At 44.8% G+C, this 17,182-nt stretch overlaps 1 protein-coding gene across 2 annotated transcripts in view; it reads right to left on the minus strand.

Annotated features, from left to right (window-relative positions):
• Positions 1–15,273, minus strand: part of IPMK (inositol polyphosphate multikinase) — a 44,715-nt gene extending 29,442 nt beyond the window's left edge. For both annotated transcript variants that reach the window (XR_011049575.1, XM_068416649.1), the window contains exons 1-2: positions 15,030–15,273; positions 9,962–10,047 (exon numbers count right to left, since the gene is read on the minus strand). Coding sequence is in view for 1 of the 2 variants with exons in the window: in XM_068416649.1 (XP_068272750.1) it covers positions 9,962–10,047; positions 15,030–15,273 (330 nt within the window). In the remaining variant the exon portion in view is untranslated. The remainder of the gene's footprint in view (positions 1–9,961; positions 10,048–15,029) is intronic.
• Positions 15,274–17,182: the final 1,909 nt, after the last annotated feature.

The raw sequence follows: 17,182 nt of genomic DNA on the forward strand, positions 1-17,182 counted from the left end.
GGTACAACCAGTTTTCTCATCCATCTTTACAACTATGGTGCCAAAAGAGAGCTCGGTTACTGCAATGCATGAAGTGGTACAACGTGACTACTGCTTAGCATTTTAAGGGAAGACACTGACCTGAGCAGAAACCACCACCTTGACACACCTAAATCCTCACAGATGCAAAAGCAAGTTGAACAAAGAGAGCAGCCCGAGTGCTTCCACACAAAATTTCTCCTCCAAGATTTTTTCTAAGCAACTACTCAAGAGTTCAAGCTTAAATTATCACTGAAATTACTGAAAGAAAAGTGAAATGGTAGAACAATAGGACCAAGGGAAAACAAGCCAGTGTGGCTGTCCCACTTTCAGAGGACATTAATAAGCATTACCCTTTGTTTCTGGAAAGCTATCTGATCACAGCTGAAGATTCAAGCTAGGGAGTGAGAGAGAACAAAGGGTGGGAGGAACCCTGAAGTAGTTATACTTAAACAGGCAAAATTTAATTTTACATTTCAAGGAGACAGAAATGGGAACCAAGTCCTGACGGACGTAAGTTGGGTTGGTTTTTTCCTAACACTGCAAGAGGCAGCCTCACAAAGAATTTACTGCAATGTTACCCTAAAAGTGCAGTTTCAAGGTAGTTTAAGTCAATAGAAGACAGGGTTACCACAGTCCCACATGCATTTTCATCCCCTCCCCTGCAGCAATGTCAGCACCCAGCTGGTCCCACAGCCTGCTGAGCACCCTGAGCTGGCTCACTGCCTAAATGCTAGGCCAAGGCACTCTGTTTAAACTGCCATTTACGTACATCTACCATCAATACCTCTTAAAAAACAAAAAAAAAAGTCTTTACCTACCTTTAAAAAGCACCTGTTTGTGCTCCCCTTAATTTTGACAATTTTATTAATCTAAATTATTTGTATTTTACAAGCAACTACATATTTTACCATCTCCTAGTATACCCTACTCCTTATTCCAGAATACTCAACTCCCCCCTGCAGCCAGGTGTCAAAAATGATCATTCCAAGGGCTAGCCCACACATACTACCTCGGATTTATTGTCTCAGTTTCTACATCAAAAGGTCCTCTGCCACCAACAGGCTCTACTTTGTGATGAGAACGCTCGCCAAGACAGAGGAAGCTAGTAATAACCTTTTTATTTTATTACTTTTATTACTTTTTTAAATGGACAGAGAAGAATGGCACCTACTAACAGGAATTTTAGTTGATGGCTTATGATTCTGGGAAAGTATGCAACAGCTCCTTCCACAAGGACTACAAATAACTGCCCAAAAGCTACTCTGATGTTTTCTACCCAAGTAGAGGGGTTTTCAGTTGTTAGAGAAGATACACTAACATCAAAATAGCTGGTTTGTTACAACTAGAGGTATTTTTTGGTTTCCTTCGAATAATTCACTCTTTGGAGTCCCACCTACCTGTTTGCCTGTGCAAAGCTGAAAGTTACAGAATCAGCTATGAGCCTGCAGCTTCCTTTCACTCACCAGTCTGCTGGAGCAGCACATGGGCTGTTGCTTCCCAAACCTGCAAACAACGTCCTTGCTCACCACTGGCATGAAAGGAAAGAAGCCGTGCTAACTTGTGCTAGAACACGGTGGGGAGAAACAAAAGAAGAACAGTAATAACACCACTAGTAAACCTTAGGGAGCCTTTGATCAGTCTGCTCCAGTAAGGCAGAGAAGAAAATCTGGGTAAGGGGATCCTGTTACACTCGGGCATGGTGAGCCAAGCCATTTGTTTTGCTTTGTCAATAAGATATTATATATATATATAAAAATACATATATCTGTGTGTATGTATCTATACACACGTATCTATTTATATATGTATATATATACACACAGGCACATATATATTTATATAATACACACACTCATAAAAACAAATACTCAAAGACTGAAAAATAATTGCTACCAAATTGCTCCCTAAGTATTGGATATGACAGGAATTTTAACAAGCATGTTATGTATACACAGTGGGACATTCAACATAATATTTTATGGAGTTTTTCATTTACTTATGGTCAATCTGGTACCTGGATGACCAAGAACACACCAAAACATTACATTATTTTCCACCATATGCACTGGTGATTCACATCTCTTTTCACACATACAGTCCTGGCTTTATGCAATATTCTCATATTACAAGCCTTTTTTTTTTTTCTTTAAACCTGGAATTCTTGTTTTCAGAGACTGAATTTATTTTCCTTTTCTTTCAAGGAGACAACCTACACTTTCCTCAATCCCATACTGGCAGCCTACCAACCATATCTTACTTTTAAATAAACTTATAATGCACAAAGTACTGTATTTTCTGTATCACACCAACATACCTTTAGGAAGTTTATCCATATTCTGAAACATTCATAACTGAATTGAAGTTTAAACAATATTTGATCCAGTCTGAAAAAGGCAGTGTATGACCCACTAGCACAGCAGGAGCACTGTACTCTAACTCAATCCCATTTAACATACTGTCATATGCACATTAAAACTATACATTTTTGCTTTATTTTCACCCAGGTCTACTCTCAGGAAGGAATCTTCCTCAAAGTCAGGTTGGTGGGAACTGGATTTTTTTTCCTACTTATTACATAGCGTGGACTGTAGACTACTCAGTCTGTTACCAACTCCACCCAGCAGTTCCCCGATACCATCAAATTGCAATAATGGCCTTTTATTGTCTCCTTTTATGAGGTTTTCTTAGATTTATTAAAGCAGATGTAGTTTATTCTGTGGCACACAATACACAAGGAGCACAGGGAACAGATGCTCACCAGACCCTTCCAGCTTAGGCCTTCTACTGTGCAGAGCATCCCTTCCAAACTTGTTTTTGCTACAGAGTGCAAGAATCACAAAAGTCTGCCGTACTTTTCCAGTCTTACTGTCCTGCTACAGTAGGCTTTCAGTCCTTTAATAGTGATCTGAAGTACAAAAAATTAGAGTGTTTATAGGACAGTAGTAGGAACTCAGCAGATTCCCAGACCTACACTTCATCCTTCATCTCTCTTAGACAACTCCTAATGTGAAAAAGATACGAACACAAGCTGCCAGTATTTCACAATTTGGTCAAAAAGCCATTTTTCTTCTCATTAGCTGAGGAGTACTGCGTGTCCTTCCTTTTGTTACAATACTTCTGCCCAGGCTTGTGGTTTAAAGTACACCATGTGAGGCAATTTCACACACTGGTTTGGGAACTTAAATTTGCTTGTTTCACCAGCCAAACAGAATCCCTCCCAGACGGTTTCTCAGCAGGAGGAATGATGCCGGGGGCAGAAATGGCCTGTATCAGAATGTGCTCCCTATGCTTGCACACAGGTAATTTGTACACTTTGGTACTGCTATCTCTTCTGGAGATGCAGCAGATCTGGATGTACCAGAGTGAGACATGGCCAAAGATAACCTTTCAGGATGTTGAGCTACGGCTCTAAATGTGGTAGCAACGAAAGGTTTGGGCAAGGCATTGCATCCCCAAAATAAGATGTTAAGAGAACTGTGCATCCTATTTCTCCAAGCTTTGTCCATACAAGACTGAAAATCAGAACCTTAGCTGGAGACTTGATCACAGGATAAGGATATTTTAGTACACAATAGCAGCACGATGGCCATCATACACTCCTTTTTCAGTCAAAGATAATCATCTAAATCAAGACCATAAAACCAGTTAACTGAGTTTACAAAATAGGGTAATTCATCCTGAAGCAAGACATACTTTGCCTCCCCAATCCCTTCCCTTTTCCGTCACTAGCAGAGAACAGTTTACAGAACACAGGCTGCCTTATCGTGATTTGTGCTATATAGGCTGAAAGGGGGCTGAGCCTTCTGAGGCAGTTCTTGCAACTCTATGCAAAAGCTTCCAGGCCAAAACACATCTTTCAGGCTGCTGGCTTGATTTTATGCCATGGAGGGGGAGGGAAGTCACCAGAAGTCTTCTGCACCGCCTGAAGCTGCTTGAATACTAATTAAAATTAAGAGAATGCAAAAAAAAGAAGAAAGCATCAAGCAGCAATGAAAAGCCATGGCATCGGAGTAGCAGCAGGTTATTGAGAATGAAATAAATAAAAGAGTAAGGAGAAGATTATTGATAATGGCCCAAACAGGCATACTTCCTGCACGTTTCTTCTCTGTAGCCACAGAAGCACAAGGAACTATGGCTTCAGGAATATTAATGTAATTGGGTCTTCACTAACATGTTGTCCTCTGATCACAAACTCAAAGACCAACTGTTACAAGAGAGATTGCAAAAGTTGCACAAACAATATTAATTCTGCCTTATGTCAGGTTGCAAAATGAGTTAGTAAGTTCTTTAGGGGAAACAAAACAAGACAGGTCATTGCCCTACTGATGGCTGCTTTATAATGCATCCAACAAAAGTTCAGAATAACAATTGTGCAGGCAACCATGAAGCCATCACTTCCTAGCTTTCAAGTGCCTGACTCTCACCTAACCAACGTAAATCTCTTTTACATGCTGGAGCTATTTGTGTCTCTTACATCCTGGTTTTGTTTTCAGGACATGGAACAAGAGTGAAAAACAATTTCTATTATCTACAGTGGTAACAGCTTCCTTGCATTCATATTATATGTCAGCAGGGCTTGAACCCTGAACTTTCAGACTACTGCTACAGCAGTTAACAGAGCCATCATTCATTGCCAATGGGTGGAAGATCTGTTATCCAGAAGGGCCAGATGACTAGCCCAATTATCTTTCCCCAACGGTACGTGGGGTGGATCAGCTTCCTCGGTTCCCAAGCACTGGGGCAGAGGTAGAAGGTGGCCAGAGCTGAGCTATGACTGAGAGAACCCCAACCACCTTTTCATTCCAACCCCCCAAAATTACCGTTGCCCTCTGGGACGAGGGTATCTGAGAATTAGGGTAAGACTTTTGCGTTACAACAGCCTTGGAAACCTTTATAGTATTGCAGGTGTATTATTTGGAGCCATGACTTGGCAACATCACGAGAGCCAGCTATGACAATTCTGACATGCAGCTGCTAGCAAACAGGAAAAAAAAAAATGGTAAGCGCTGGAAGTTGTCCATGCTGCCAGAGCTTTCTCAGACAGAACAGTTTTCAGCAGGCAGGATGAGGGGAAAGGCGTACTACTCATATCCCAAGCATCACACGGTCACCATAGGAGAGCAAAAGGGCAATTCAAATAAAAGTTTACAGGAACATTTATTGATCTGTTAAGCATAAAATCCCAGTTTATTAGCTACTGCATTAGCAACCTCTAAAACTTCAGTATGCCATGCCCAGAACAGGTACACACATTAACAGAGGTCTACAGCCCCACCGAGCGATGCCAGAAACCACAAGTGAAAGAGCTGCCATTTCAAAACAGTTCAGTGATCTTCTCTTGTTCTGGTGAACATAAGAAATGTTCCCTCTCTTGGTTCTAAACACACAGCTTGTAGGAAACTGTAGGCACAAAGGTAACCTCAACAACGTAAATTCTCCTCTTCCTCCATTTCAAATACTTGCAGCCCAAGCTCTATCCTTTTGTGCCCTCAAAAGCAGCTGCCCTATTTAGAGCCTGACATTCCAGCTTCCTCCCCCTCTTCGGGGCACCAACAGGACAGTAGTTTCTGCAATGCTACATTCTTGACGTGACAAATTAAGAAAACCCTGTGCTGAAGAGGACAGCTCTTAAATAGGAAGAGAGAGTTATGTTAGCACACAGTGCTCTTGAGTACAGCCTGGCATGTTTGAGACAAGAGCTCCGTACCCAGCTAAGCAGGGAGGTTTCACCTCACGCAGTGACTGCACTAACCTTTTCAAAGGATGCTTTTCTCACAGTTCCCAACTCATCTGCCAGAAGAGATCACTGTAGGAGGGCTGATAGGCTTCCTCCCGCTCCCAACACTGCTGAACTAAAGCAAACTGTTTCAGCATGCATAAATGTGCCCTGGCATAAAGCGGGCTGAAGCCAAATACTAAAATGCACCAAGTAGTAGCCCTCTTTTGTGGATTTCTTAGCATGCACGTGTAGGCAGCCTACCATGAACACGTACTGCCTTTTACCAATCTGTTTTCTTTAATGGACACAGGCCACTACTACATAAAATATTATACTGCCTTTCCAAACAACTCTGCTTTCCTGTTTCCACATCTCTGCATACTGCTCCCTCCTGAAACTCCTTTAAAAGCAGTCCTTTAGAGTGCCTCCGCCTACACGTTCTCACTGAGTATTTCCATTAGATGGAAACGACTGATCACCAGTGTAGATAGTCCTTAAAAAAACCACAACCCTTCTACTTCTATTTTTTTTCTTCTCTTGCTGCTCATATCTATTGGAAACAAAGTATTTTGTAGCGATTCAAGGTTAAAAAAGCTCTAATCATTTAGCCAGATAAGAGTATCAGAAGCCCTGGTAAAACACTCCATGGTTATGCAGACTCTGTTTGTAAGAAGTTCATGCCCTCAGGTACAGGAAGGGAGTTTGCAGGAACAAAACTGAAACGTTATTATTTTGATTTGATATTTACTCATATTTACAGAACTCAATAGAAAGTGGACATTACCACTGGAAAGTCACACTCCAGTGATAAGTTAAGCAATACATAGTAAGTTATTAACAATGACTACAAACAGGTCATTGTTCTACTACGTTTTATCATAGAAGGTATTCACAATAATCTTGTCATACTCTACTTTTCCCCTCCCTCATAACACAAAATCACTGCAAGCCTTTTCCCCATCTGTAGAGAATGACACATATTATTGTAGCAGAGGTAAAATTTGGTTTACTTGGCAAAATAACCTCTTAAGACCACCAATATTTAGAGGGTGTTTATTATTTAAACTGCTGAACTCAACACATACTATCAGGAAAACAGAGAGGTAATCTAATGGCAGTCTGAGTAGGAATTACTAGAGAGATTTACCAGTTTTCCACTTTGACAGACCTGTGAAGTTTTTCAAAACTCCCAGCTGCCACCCACTTCTGAGCAGGCTGACCTATAGATCCTAGTTTCAGATCAGTATCTTGCTCCAGTTTCCACTCTAAAATGGAAGCCCATTTTGTTTGGACTCTCCTGGTCAGCACTCAGCTTTGTGTGAGCACAAATAGAAAAATAACCATCGTTTGCACATGGGAAGAAACTTCTAGTGATTTGCTGACACAGACTATGGCCCTCTCATGTTCACACATCCAGCAGAAGGCAAATCCAGCAGTTTCAGAAGAGAAGACTGTCTTGTCCAGATAGAAGACAGCATCTACCCGATACCACCCTTGTATCAGGTTAAATATATCAGGGTTATATTCAAACTTGTCTGTTAGTGCCTCATTATCTTCTATCCTGACACATTCCCTGCAACCTTCAGCTCATGAGCACTCAGACCATGTGCTGAAATATCACTGCTGGTTATTGGAAGACACTTCTGCCTCAGATCTGCGATAGCTGCTCTCCAGCTGACTTGTGCAGCTGAAACTGAGATGTGCTCATCTGCTTGCTACCATAAACTACAGGGGTGCTCAATTACTTCAGCTGAGGAGGTTCACTTTACCCATAAGTAAAAAAACCCACTTGTGTCTGGCCCAGGTGCTGGGGTACTAATCTTAATTCAGGCCAGGGTAAGGTAGCAAGCAAAGGAAGCAATAGCTGATGTATCACTACAGACAAAACAGTTTTAAGTGCATACGAAAAAATAGGTGCAGAAATGAAAAAAAAAGTCATGACTAATCCACATATACTAACGGGTAACCTTCTGGTCTGACCTTATCAACAGACTCGCTGTCCAGTCTGACAAAGTGGCAGCCTGGGATCCATCAGTCTTGTTTCACTTGTTTCATTTCTGCACCGTTCCTCATCATCTCCTGCACCCGACTGCCCTGTAAACAACCCTTTGTCTCAAGGAATGGTAAAATTCTCCTTCCCCCATTCTCTGGAGGCGCATGAGCCTACTCCAAGGTCATAATGTCTCTTTGATTATAGACCACAAGATGCCTTGAGGTTAGTCACCAAAACAGGGCAGTCTTGCTGTTGTTCCCACTGCTTATTGGTTTAATCACTAAAACCAACAGAATACTCCCAACATCAGGAAGTTTTGCTGTCTTTTAAATAAGTCAAATCAGTTCATTGATGTCCAAAAAGCACCAGCACGGCACAAGGTAAATGGTAAGAATGGGAAGAACGGCCTTTTCCTCTTGGAAGCAATGAGCTATTTTATCAGATCAAGCTGTATGTGAAACTACACCTTACACTGAACCTCACAATCCGTGGTAATCCTCACCTTGTAACAACCATGCAGTGCTTAGCTGTCTATATCCTGCATCACGTGGTTCTCACCCAAGAGCAAACATGATAGTAGTTAATCATTGAGAAGCAACAAATCCCCAAGACCTTCCTCCTGTACTTTCACCTGTATAACGTACATGCATTTGCTCTCCTTCCCTTCTCCCACAAAAAGGCATCCTAGTCCACGCACAGCTAATTGTGTATACACCTTTCCCCTTCTCCATTATTCTTCAAGAATTGCCCAACCCCTTTCCCACATGGTTTATAATCAAAAAATTCAGTGTCAGAAGCAACCTGGCAAGGCCCTGGAAGACATAATTGAAGGTAACTTTGCAAGTTACTAACAGTGAAACCTGACATCTTCCACTATGACAGGGCGTAATAACAGTGGCACTGATACAGACCTCTTTTTCTCAAAGATTTTGCCCAGGGTCTTGCTCAGGGCTTGTCACGTGAATCTAAGCAACAAGCAAAGTGATAAAGCCTGTGCTGTGAACAGTTAATGTCTAAGCTTATACCTCTTACTCATTGGCTTTAGACAGCAACAGCACTTTACTGTCTGTACCTCAGGATTTCACACAAGAGTAAGTAGTCTGGCACTCGAAGGAGTCTGTTCAAGCTTCCTCCTTCTACTGATGAGTTACTGCTCAGGCTGGATTGCATCTTTCCTAACCTCATCTAAAAGACAGTCACTGAGAAACCTCAGAAAAATATTTACATTTAGATTTAACTGGCTCCTGCTGAGCTCCTACTAACTCAAGAGCCACTGTTTTGTCTAGCAGTCCCACCATGAGAATTATCAAGTAATGCTAGTATGCAAACACATCGTTCGCTTAGAGCACTTTGCTTAGTCTGTTTTAATGTGAGACATTTCCACAAAACGTGTGAGGTCTTTTGGTAACTTAAATCAATACCCTTCTAGGGGGGAAAAAAAGAAAAACAAACCAAACACCACAACAAAAAGAAGGTCTCAAGACTCCTCTCTCATCCTGCGTGAAGATTTCTACAGTTCTTCATACCTAATAATCCATGGAAAAGGATGATATAACAAGCTGATATAGAAAAACATGACAGACTATCACAGGCAGGTAGGTCAGTAGGGAAAGAGGCTCTAAAACCAGTTTACCCTCATAAGACAACAAGTAACAGCTTTCCTGGTCTGTGTTATTAGTTACTGATAAAGCAAACTGAAGATGAGCAATAGGAAAAATACAACAAACTAAAGTTAAAACAACTGCAGAGTTTCACTCTTTATTGACTTTTTAAAGGAGCTGAGCTTTAATACAGTGAACAGAGCAACACTTCTAGCAATAAACCTAGACTAGACAGAAGTGTAAGACATGCTAAATTTAAATGCAACCAATTCTGAGACACTCAGCAACATGAGAAAGATGGGAACAAACATACCACCCTTTAATCACAGATGGAGGTAATACAAGGCTTTTCAATAAAATCTTAGATGCTGTGAAAACCCCGCTGTCCCATGAGCAAATAAGCAAGCTTAAATCCTGTGAATGAAGTCGGTCTGGCATGGGGACAGAGACTCAAAGAGGAGAAAGTTCTAGACAGCACACAGATACCATGACAGGGCTGTCAGTGACCTACCATTCAGCTAATTTAGGCTGCATGCTCCCAACCACGCTAATAAGGATGTCCTTCTACACGAATCACATCATTTCACCTGCAGCAAGGCAGCTCCCTCCACGCCGCTTGACCCTCACCTTGTTGTAGAACTCCTGCTCCCTGGGACCACGAGGTGGTGGCTGCAACTGCTTCAGGACAGTCCCATCTGGATGCTGCAGAATACCTAGAAGAGAAGCATTTCCTTCAGGGCTTAGCTTTAAGAGATATAGCTTTCATTTTTATTTTCAGAAAGAGCAAATACACACCAGGGACAGCTTATTTGCTCAGTTGTGCTGCTTTCAGTATGTGCAGAGTTGAAATTGGCAGCTCCTACACAAAACCCTTAGCAGACGTTTGCTTGCATTCCTCTTTTTCTACCCATCAGATGATTTCCTGGGTCTAATTCTGCTCAAGGCCACCACAGTACTGGGATTTGATGTTAAAAGTTCCACCCAAAAAACCCAATCATTCAACTATGGAAGATTACACAGATCTAATTCTGCTCAAGGCCACCACAGTACTGGGATTTGACGTTAAAAGTTCCACCCAAAAAACCCAATCATTCAACTATGGAAGATTACATAGACACTCCCTTTTTAAATAACTGATAAGTTGGTTTTCCAACAACGCCAAGAAGTTAAAGCAGTTAGTACCAAGTTTAATGCATTTCCCACCAACTAAAATAGAAATATATGTCCTGTGAATTTATTTCTATAATAGTGGCATAGAAAGAGCACTTCTCTAGTACTAGAAGTAGCACCCCTAGAGCACTCCATGCTAATCAGATGCTACTATTTGTATCGCACATAATTGTAACAAAATACAGAATTTCACCTCAGCCAGACAACCATCTTCATCCTGCCTGAACCAAAAAAAACCCCAAAATATCCTCCTGAAACAGCCTTAATGACTCTCCAGTCAGCAAGATTGCTGAGTAGCTGCACAAGAAATGCAACTGAATATCTGAGGGTAATATCTGTGGGTAAGAATGGAGAAAAGTAACTGCATCTCTGTGAAATGCGCTCTGAATTTCTACATCATCAGTTGAAAGAGAAAAAGAAAACCCCACGTCTGGAAAATAAATTTTCTCCTAGGATTCATTCATAGCTTTTCAGATAGTAATTTATTTTGTTTAGAAGGGAAACAAAAATATCAACTGTATCCAAAAGAGGTTCCATCTCCAGTTTACCACTTGAAGAAACACAGTAAAACGAGCCAGGAGCTTTGTGTCCCAAAAAGAGTTCGCAGTTGTAACAGCAATTGTGTTTTCATCTTTTAGAAAGCATTATCTCTGAATGGGCTCTGTTGTGCAGTCCTGGAAACTAAACAAAATTTTTTGAGCCCAAGATATTTACTTTAAAACAACCACCAGGCTTAGAAAAGTTGTTTCATTAGCTGGCTGTGCCAATGAACAAAGAGTGGTTTTAAAAATTTGCGTCAAAACCAGCTCTCAAGTTATGTTGCTCACTGAAAGTTGGATTCTGGATACCTTCCAGAACTAGAAAAATATTGCCACACAACAACACGCAGACTACCACAACATCTCCAGACACAATAGCTTCTTCCCGCCCCCCCCTTACCCTTTTACACGTGCTGGAAACCACTTAGCAAAGTGCACAAAGTATTTGAACAGCACGTGTTTTGAATGGGAATTGCTAATGATCACAACATTAAAAAAGGTTTTCTAACACGTGCTCCTCAAAACCTGCACGTTGACTTTGATGATAAGACAAGAAGAGAATCTACAAGGTAGAAAGATCAGGGAAATATTCCTGGATGTAGAACCCATGCACTGTTGGATTGATAGATATTACTTGAAGAGTTTAATACAATGTGACGTTGTCTAAACTCCCCTCATCCTCTGGATTTCTTGACAGACTAGAGCACTTACTCTGTAACCGTGACTGAGTCAGGCCTGGAAACCAAAGACACACATTTCAACATTCACCACGAAGATGAAAACTCCATAACCTTCCCTCTGGTCTACACCAACAACCATCACCTGCAGATCATACCAACATATGGACGCTGGTCATGGTTCTGTTCTAGGGTTCTTGCGGTTTTTCAGCACAGATAATATGTTTTAATATATGAATAAGCAATTTATCATTTCTGAAGAAGCAGCAGAATACCAAAATTACAATTCTGAAATACCTCACAAACATTTCTCTATGGCTCTGCATGCAAAGCTTGCTAGCATTCTGAAACTCGAATCTACTGCAAAAATAACCAATACAGATGTATGCACTCTTCTAAATAAAAAAAATCACACCCAATCCACATGCTTCACTGAACTACAGACAAAACCTGTTCTGCACAAACACGCCAAACATTTACTTTAGAAAAGATCCTCCGTCCTCTGAGGGTATCTAATAAGGGCTGACCAGTATGTATGTGCCACCTCAACCTTTGCCTCGGGAAAACAGCAGCCAGAGTTAGAAGTTTTGTGATTTGCATGACCGAGCAAGTCCCCCAGAAAGAGAATGGCTCCTTTAGCTACAGAATCCCACTAATGGCTTGGGGACCACTTTGCAGGTACAGGCATCAAACCACAGCCAGGTGCTGGTGGTTCTATAAGGTGGTGTATCCCATCAGCTCCTGTCTCTCTCCACCTGCCTATGGAAATAAGACACAACCCAAGGTGGTTACCTTACTTACTACACATGATTTACTCTGTTCTGAGGGAAGCACTACTGAACACAGCATTAAAGAAGAGGTCAGTCGTAACGCCCAGCAGCAGAGGGTCTACGTGTGCATGCGGGGAGACTGCTAGAGCCCTTTCTTTGTAAAGTGGTAACAGTCACAGGGAGCAAAGGGAAAATGGAAAGGTAATTCAGGAGGGAACCCTATGGCAAAGAAATTTTAAGGCATACTTTAACCAAAAAAATAAAATAATTAAAAAATACTTTGGATACTCTCAAGTCCTCTATGTGTTTGTATGTGGGGACAGAAGGGAAGTTGAGTGCAGGGGACAGCAGTGCCATGCAGGAGGAAGCTGGGCAGAAGAAGGAAGGCTCTGAGCTTGAACCAGTAAACAGCTCAGACACTGACACCAGCCAGGTGCAACCTTCAAGGTACATTTGCCATGTTGTATGCATAGCAGCAGAGGTATCCCAACAAAAAGGCATACTGGCTTTACAGCTTTGGGCTTTTAAAATGCTAAAGGTTCAATGGGGTAGAAAAGGGCAGAAGGGAAAACAGCAGGAAGGGTGACTACTGTAGGAAAAGGCAGAAAGGCAACAGAGAAGGTAGAAGACACACTGGTCTCCTCACACATGCTTAAAGTTCTCACAGATTCTGGCCTACAGATTGTCTGTGATAATCCTTACCAGTGCTATTAGCAACTACATATATCCAAACATCTGGCCACTAGCTTCACAACAAAGACACCATGGGGAGCAGCACTGCAGAATTATACATGACCCTGTATCTTTAGCATCTCAACTGTCTGCACTTCTACATACAACATCTGTAAAGAAATAAAATGAGACGATTCAGTTACAAAAATGAGAGAGCTGTGAGTGCCAGAGCAGCTTTGGTCTTCACTTAAAGGTAAAACTCAGTTTCTAAGATGGGATCATCAACCGTGGTACTACCTCTGCAGGGAAATCTTGGTCTTGGTCATTAGATGCAGTGGAGCTACCTTTACCTCATCCATTTGAGCCGCACCCACAATATAGACAGTGTGTCACCTGTGTTGTCTTGATCCAACTGCGACAAAACTGACATGCCAAAGATGAAGCTCTCCCTGAAGTGACCCTCTTTTGCCTGATCCCACCCCATGTTATGATATACAAAAAACGAGGAAGACGTACAGCTCCAAGGATCCAACGCACCTCCCTCGTCATTTTATTGCACCCGTTGCAGCAGAGGCAAGGGACGAGAATTACTTTGCTGTGGAGATTATCAGCAGCAGGACATGCCATGGACGCAGGCTGCAGATAAGACAAACTCCCAGTGCCATTAGCGCTGTCATTGCACCCACTGACAGCTGAAGGGGTTCTGAAGTTCAGCCCTTGGCCTGTTCGGCAGAGGCAGCTCCTACTGACAGGGTTCAAAGGCAATATGACAGCAGGTACTCATTATAGCTACTCTCAAAGGGCACACTGAGAGCTGAATGGATGTATACCTTACATCTGGCTCAGAAGCAGGAGTTATACCAAATGTGATGTCCTGGAAGGGTGAGCAATGCCATTTGGCAACGTTAACTTGGCCGCTTGCTCTGGCACTGACCGCTGCCTACATTAAAAGGCGCCTTCATCAGAAGGGCCAACACCTCACTCCTCAACCTGTAATTAAAATAGAAATGGAAAGCTAGCAGAGGCACACTTCAAAAACGCTATATCCTCATGATATTTGTATTATTAGACCACTTACAAGCCATTGGTTCAGACTTACTCTTACCACCAAACATACAAGCAACTAAGAAGTTACTCCAGGTTGGCAAATTGCCTACTAATATTTTGCTGGAGTTTCTGGTGGCCACAGGTTTGGGGGTTCCCTTTAGATAGAGCAGAGTTTCAACATACTTTCTGAGGGTGCCAGCACACCATTACCTAAACTCCCTCTTGTTTAAATGAACTGCAGAGGCCCTTGGGCTCACAGATGTCTGTTAACTACCCCGTGCTGACGGGCCACTGCCGTTTATAAAAGCCACCAGAAGAAAGACACTCGGCAGCGGTGACACGCCGGGTGAGCTCCGCCAGCCCCTCCGGCCCTCGAAAGAAGGCGCAGACCCCGGCCAGGGAGACTGTCCCTCAGCACTGAGGTGACCACCGGACCCCACCGCTGACACCCCCGCGTTGAGGCCGGCACCCCAGGACGAACAGCCCGCCCTGGAGGGGGGCAGAGCCCGGCGACAGCTCACACAAGGCGACAAACCCTGCCCGCCGCTCCTGAGGGGCTCTGCGAGTTCCCGCCGCTCCTGAGGGACCGTGTCCCCCGCCCGCCGCCCGTGAGCGGCTCACGCCTGTCACCGACCTCCCCGCCAACAGCGGAGCTACCGGCCGCGCCAGCGGGACGTGAGGAGAATTGAAGCGAGACCCGCCCCGCCGCAACCAGGTTTGGAAGAATTAAAATAAACGGGATGGTGGGAATGGGGGGGAAGCCCCTCACGGGGGGCCCGGCCCGCCGCTGCCCCCCTCCCCGCGCCCGGCCGCCGCTCACCGCCTTTATCCTTGCCGTACATGTGCCCGGCCACCTGGTGCGACAGCGGCACGCAGCCGTTCAGCCCCCGCCGCCGACCTCCCGCCGCCGCCGCCGCCGCCGCGGGGCCCGGGGAAGCGCCGAGCACTGGTTGGGCCGCGGCCTCCTCCTCCGCCTCGCCGCGCCCGCCGCCCGCGCAGCGCCCGCGCCCGCCCTCGGGGCGCCCCGCCGCGGGCAGCGCCGGCCGCGGAGGCTCCGTGGCCATTTCCCGGGGGTGGGAGGGTGGCGGCGGGAGGCGAGGGGCGGCCGCGCTGCGGCGGCAGCGGCGGCGGGCGGGCCTCAGCGGGCGCTGCGTGCCGGGGCGCGGGCGGCGAGGGCCCGCGGCTCCATCACCCCGCGCCGCTCCGCACCGCGCCGCCCACCCCGCCGCTGAGGCAGCGACTGGCCGCTGTACCGCCCCGCTCCGCCCCGGACGCGGCTCCGCCTCCGCCGCCCGGCCCGGCCCGCGGCGGGGCGGGGGTTGCCGTTGCCGCCGCTGTGGCGGTGGCGGCCGCGGGAGTAGGCCGCGCTCGGGCCCCGGCGCCGCGGTGAGGCCGGGGCGGGCAGCGGTTGGGCTCAACGGCCGCCCGCGGAGGCAGCAGGGCCTAGCGCGACCCGCCGAGCGCCCGCGAAACCGGCCCCGAACCGCGGAGGGGCCGGTGACACCCAGCCCCGTGGGCATCCCCACGCCGGCCCGACCCACCGCCAGCCCCCGGGCCAGCGTTCCTCTCCGGTTTTATATAAATTCACCGTCATCTCGAGGTTTATTTCCTCTCCGGCAGATCAGAGGGACTGCAAGCGAGAGCAAACTGAAGCATGTAAATAGTATCAGACCTTTAAAGTGTATAAGGACCTTTAAAGCAGCCTAAACCAGAGCCTTACCAGCTCTGTAGCTGGTTGGATTTGAGGTGGGGGGCACCTGGCCTGACACCAGATCAAAACTGGAGAAGGAATTAATCTCTAATCTGAATTTTAACCCCTCATGGGTAGAGGAAGGTACGAACAAGCCCTGCATTCACTCACAGGACCCCAGAGCCCACTGCCCGGGTAGGAGACTTAATAATTAACATTTCTTTTCTCTAGGGCATATATCAGTTTTATTTGTCATCCTGTACTTACTGCCTTTTCTTTTTGCTGTTTCTTTACGTTATAAAATTAGCTGAACTCAGTGAATATTAGACCTGCGCTTTTGCCGCAGTATCCACCAGTATCAAGTTGTGTTTATCATTAGTAGGATGCAGGAATGGGAAAACAAGAATGGAGATAGATGGAAAATGAATTTTAGCAGATATATGATGTTCCCACAGGTCTTGTAAAAGTTGGCTGATGTATATCAGGAATCAGCGTTGATGTTAGAGGAACAACAGTGTGGTGAGCTCAGCTATTACGTGCCACCACTTCACCGTCCCATAGCTGGGAGACATGGCAGGTGGTTGTGAGAATTGGATGGCAATTTTGGGGATTTACGGGGGAGATTACAGTATTGAAGGAACAGGAAAGTCACAGGGAAAATTAGGGTATTGAAGAGTGAGAGGAAGGAGCATAGCACATAAAGCTATCAAAACTGAGTTTCATTAGTTCATTGTTCATGGAACAATTCTTTTCACTCTCTTAATTAGGTAAGATGGGGAAGACAGCAGTAACAACTCAGCAAGATCCTTTCTGAAGTAACAAGGATGGTCAGAAAAGTTACATTTCTCCCTCCCAAATATCCTCTTCTCATTAGTTACTGCCCAGCCCTAAAGATTAGGAGTCAGATGGTTGCAAGCATAAGCTCGTATCTTCAGTTCCCCAATGCTGAATTTTCCCAGGGGGGTGCTGACGCAGGAGAGAAATACCACAGATTGGTCAACCTTGCACAAAAAAAATTACTGAGGAGTACAGTGAAAAAAAAAAAGCACAAGTGGTACGTGTCTGGCAGAGAGAAGGCTCCCGCTCTCGGCAGCAGCAGCTGCTGCAAGGTTCAGATGCCAGCCTGAGCCTTGCGGAAAGATACTTGCCCCTGCAGAGATGTGAGACACTTTGTCTGATCTGGGTCTAAATACAGACAGAAAAACATAGATGCCATTTCAGACTTGCACGAGTGCCCATCTAACACTGCAATCTACCTGAGCTCGAAATCTTAATGGAAAAAA

The sequence above is a fragment of the Nyctibius grandis genome, chromosome 20, assembly GCF_013368605.1.
Source record: "Nyctibius grandis isolate bNycGra1 chromosome 20, bNycGra1.pri, whole genome shotgun sequence".
Lineage (NCBI taxonomy): Eukaryota > Metazoa > Chordata > Aves > Nyctibiiformes > Nyctibiidae > Nyctibius > Nyctibius grandis.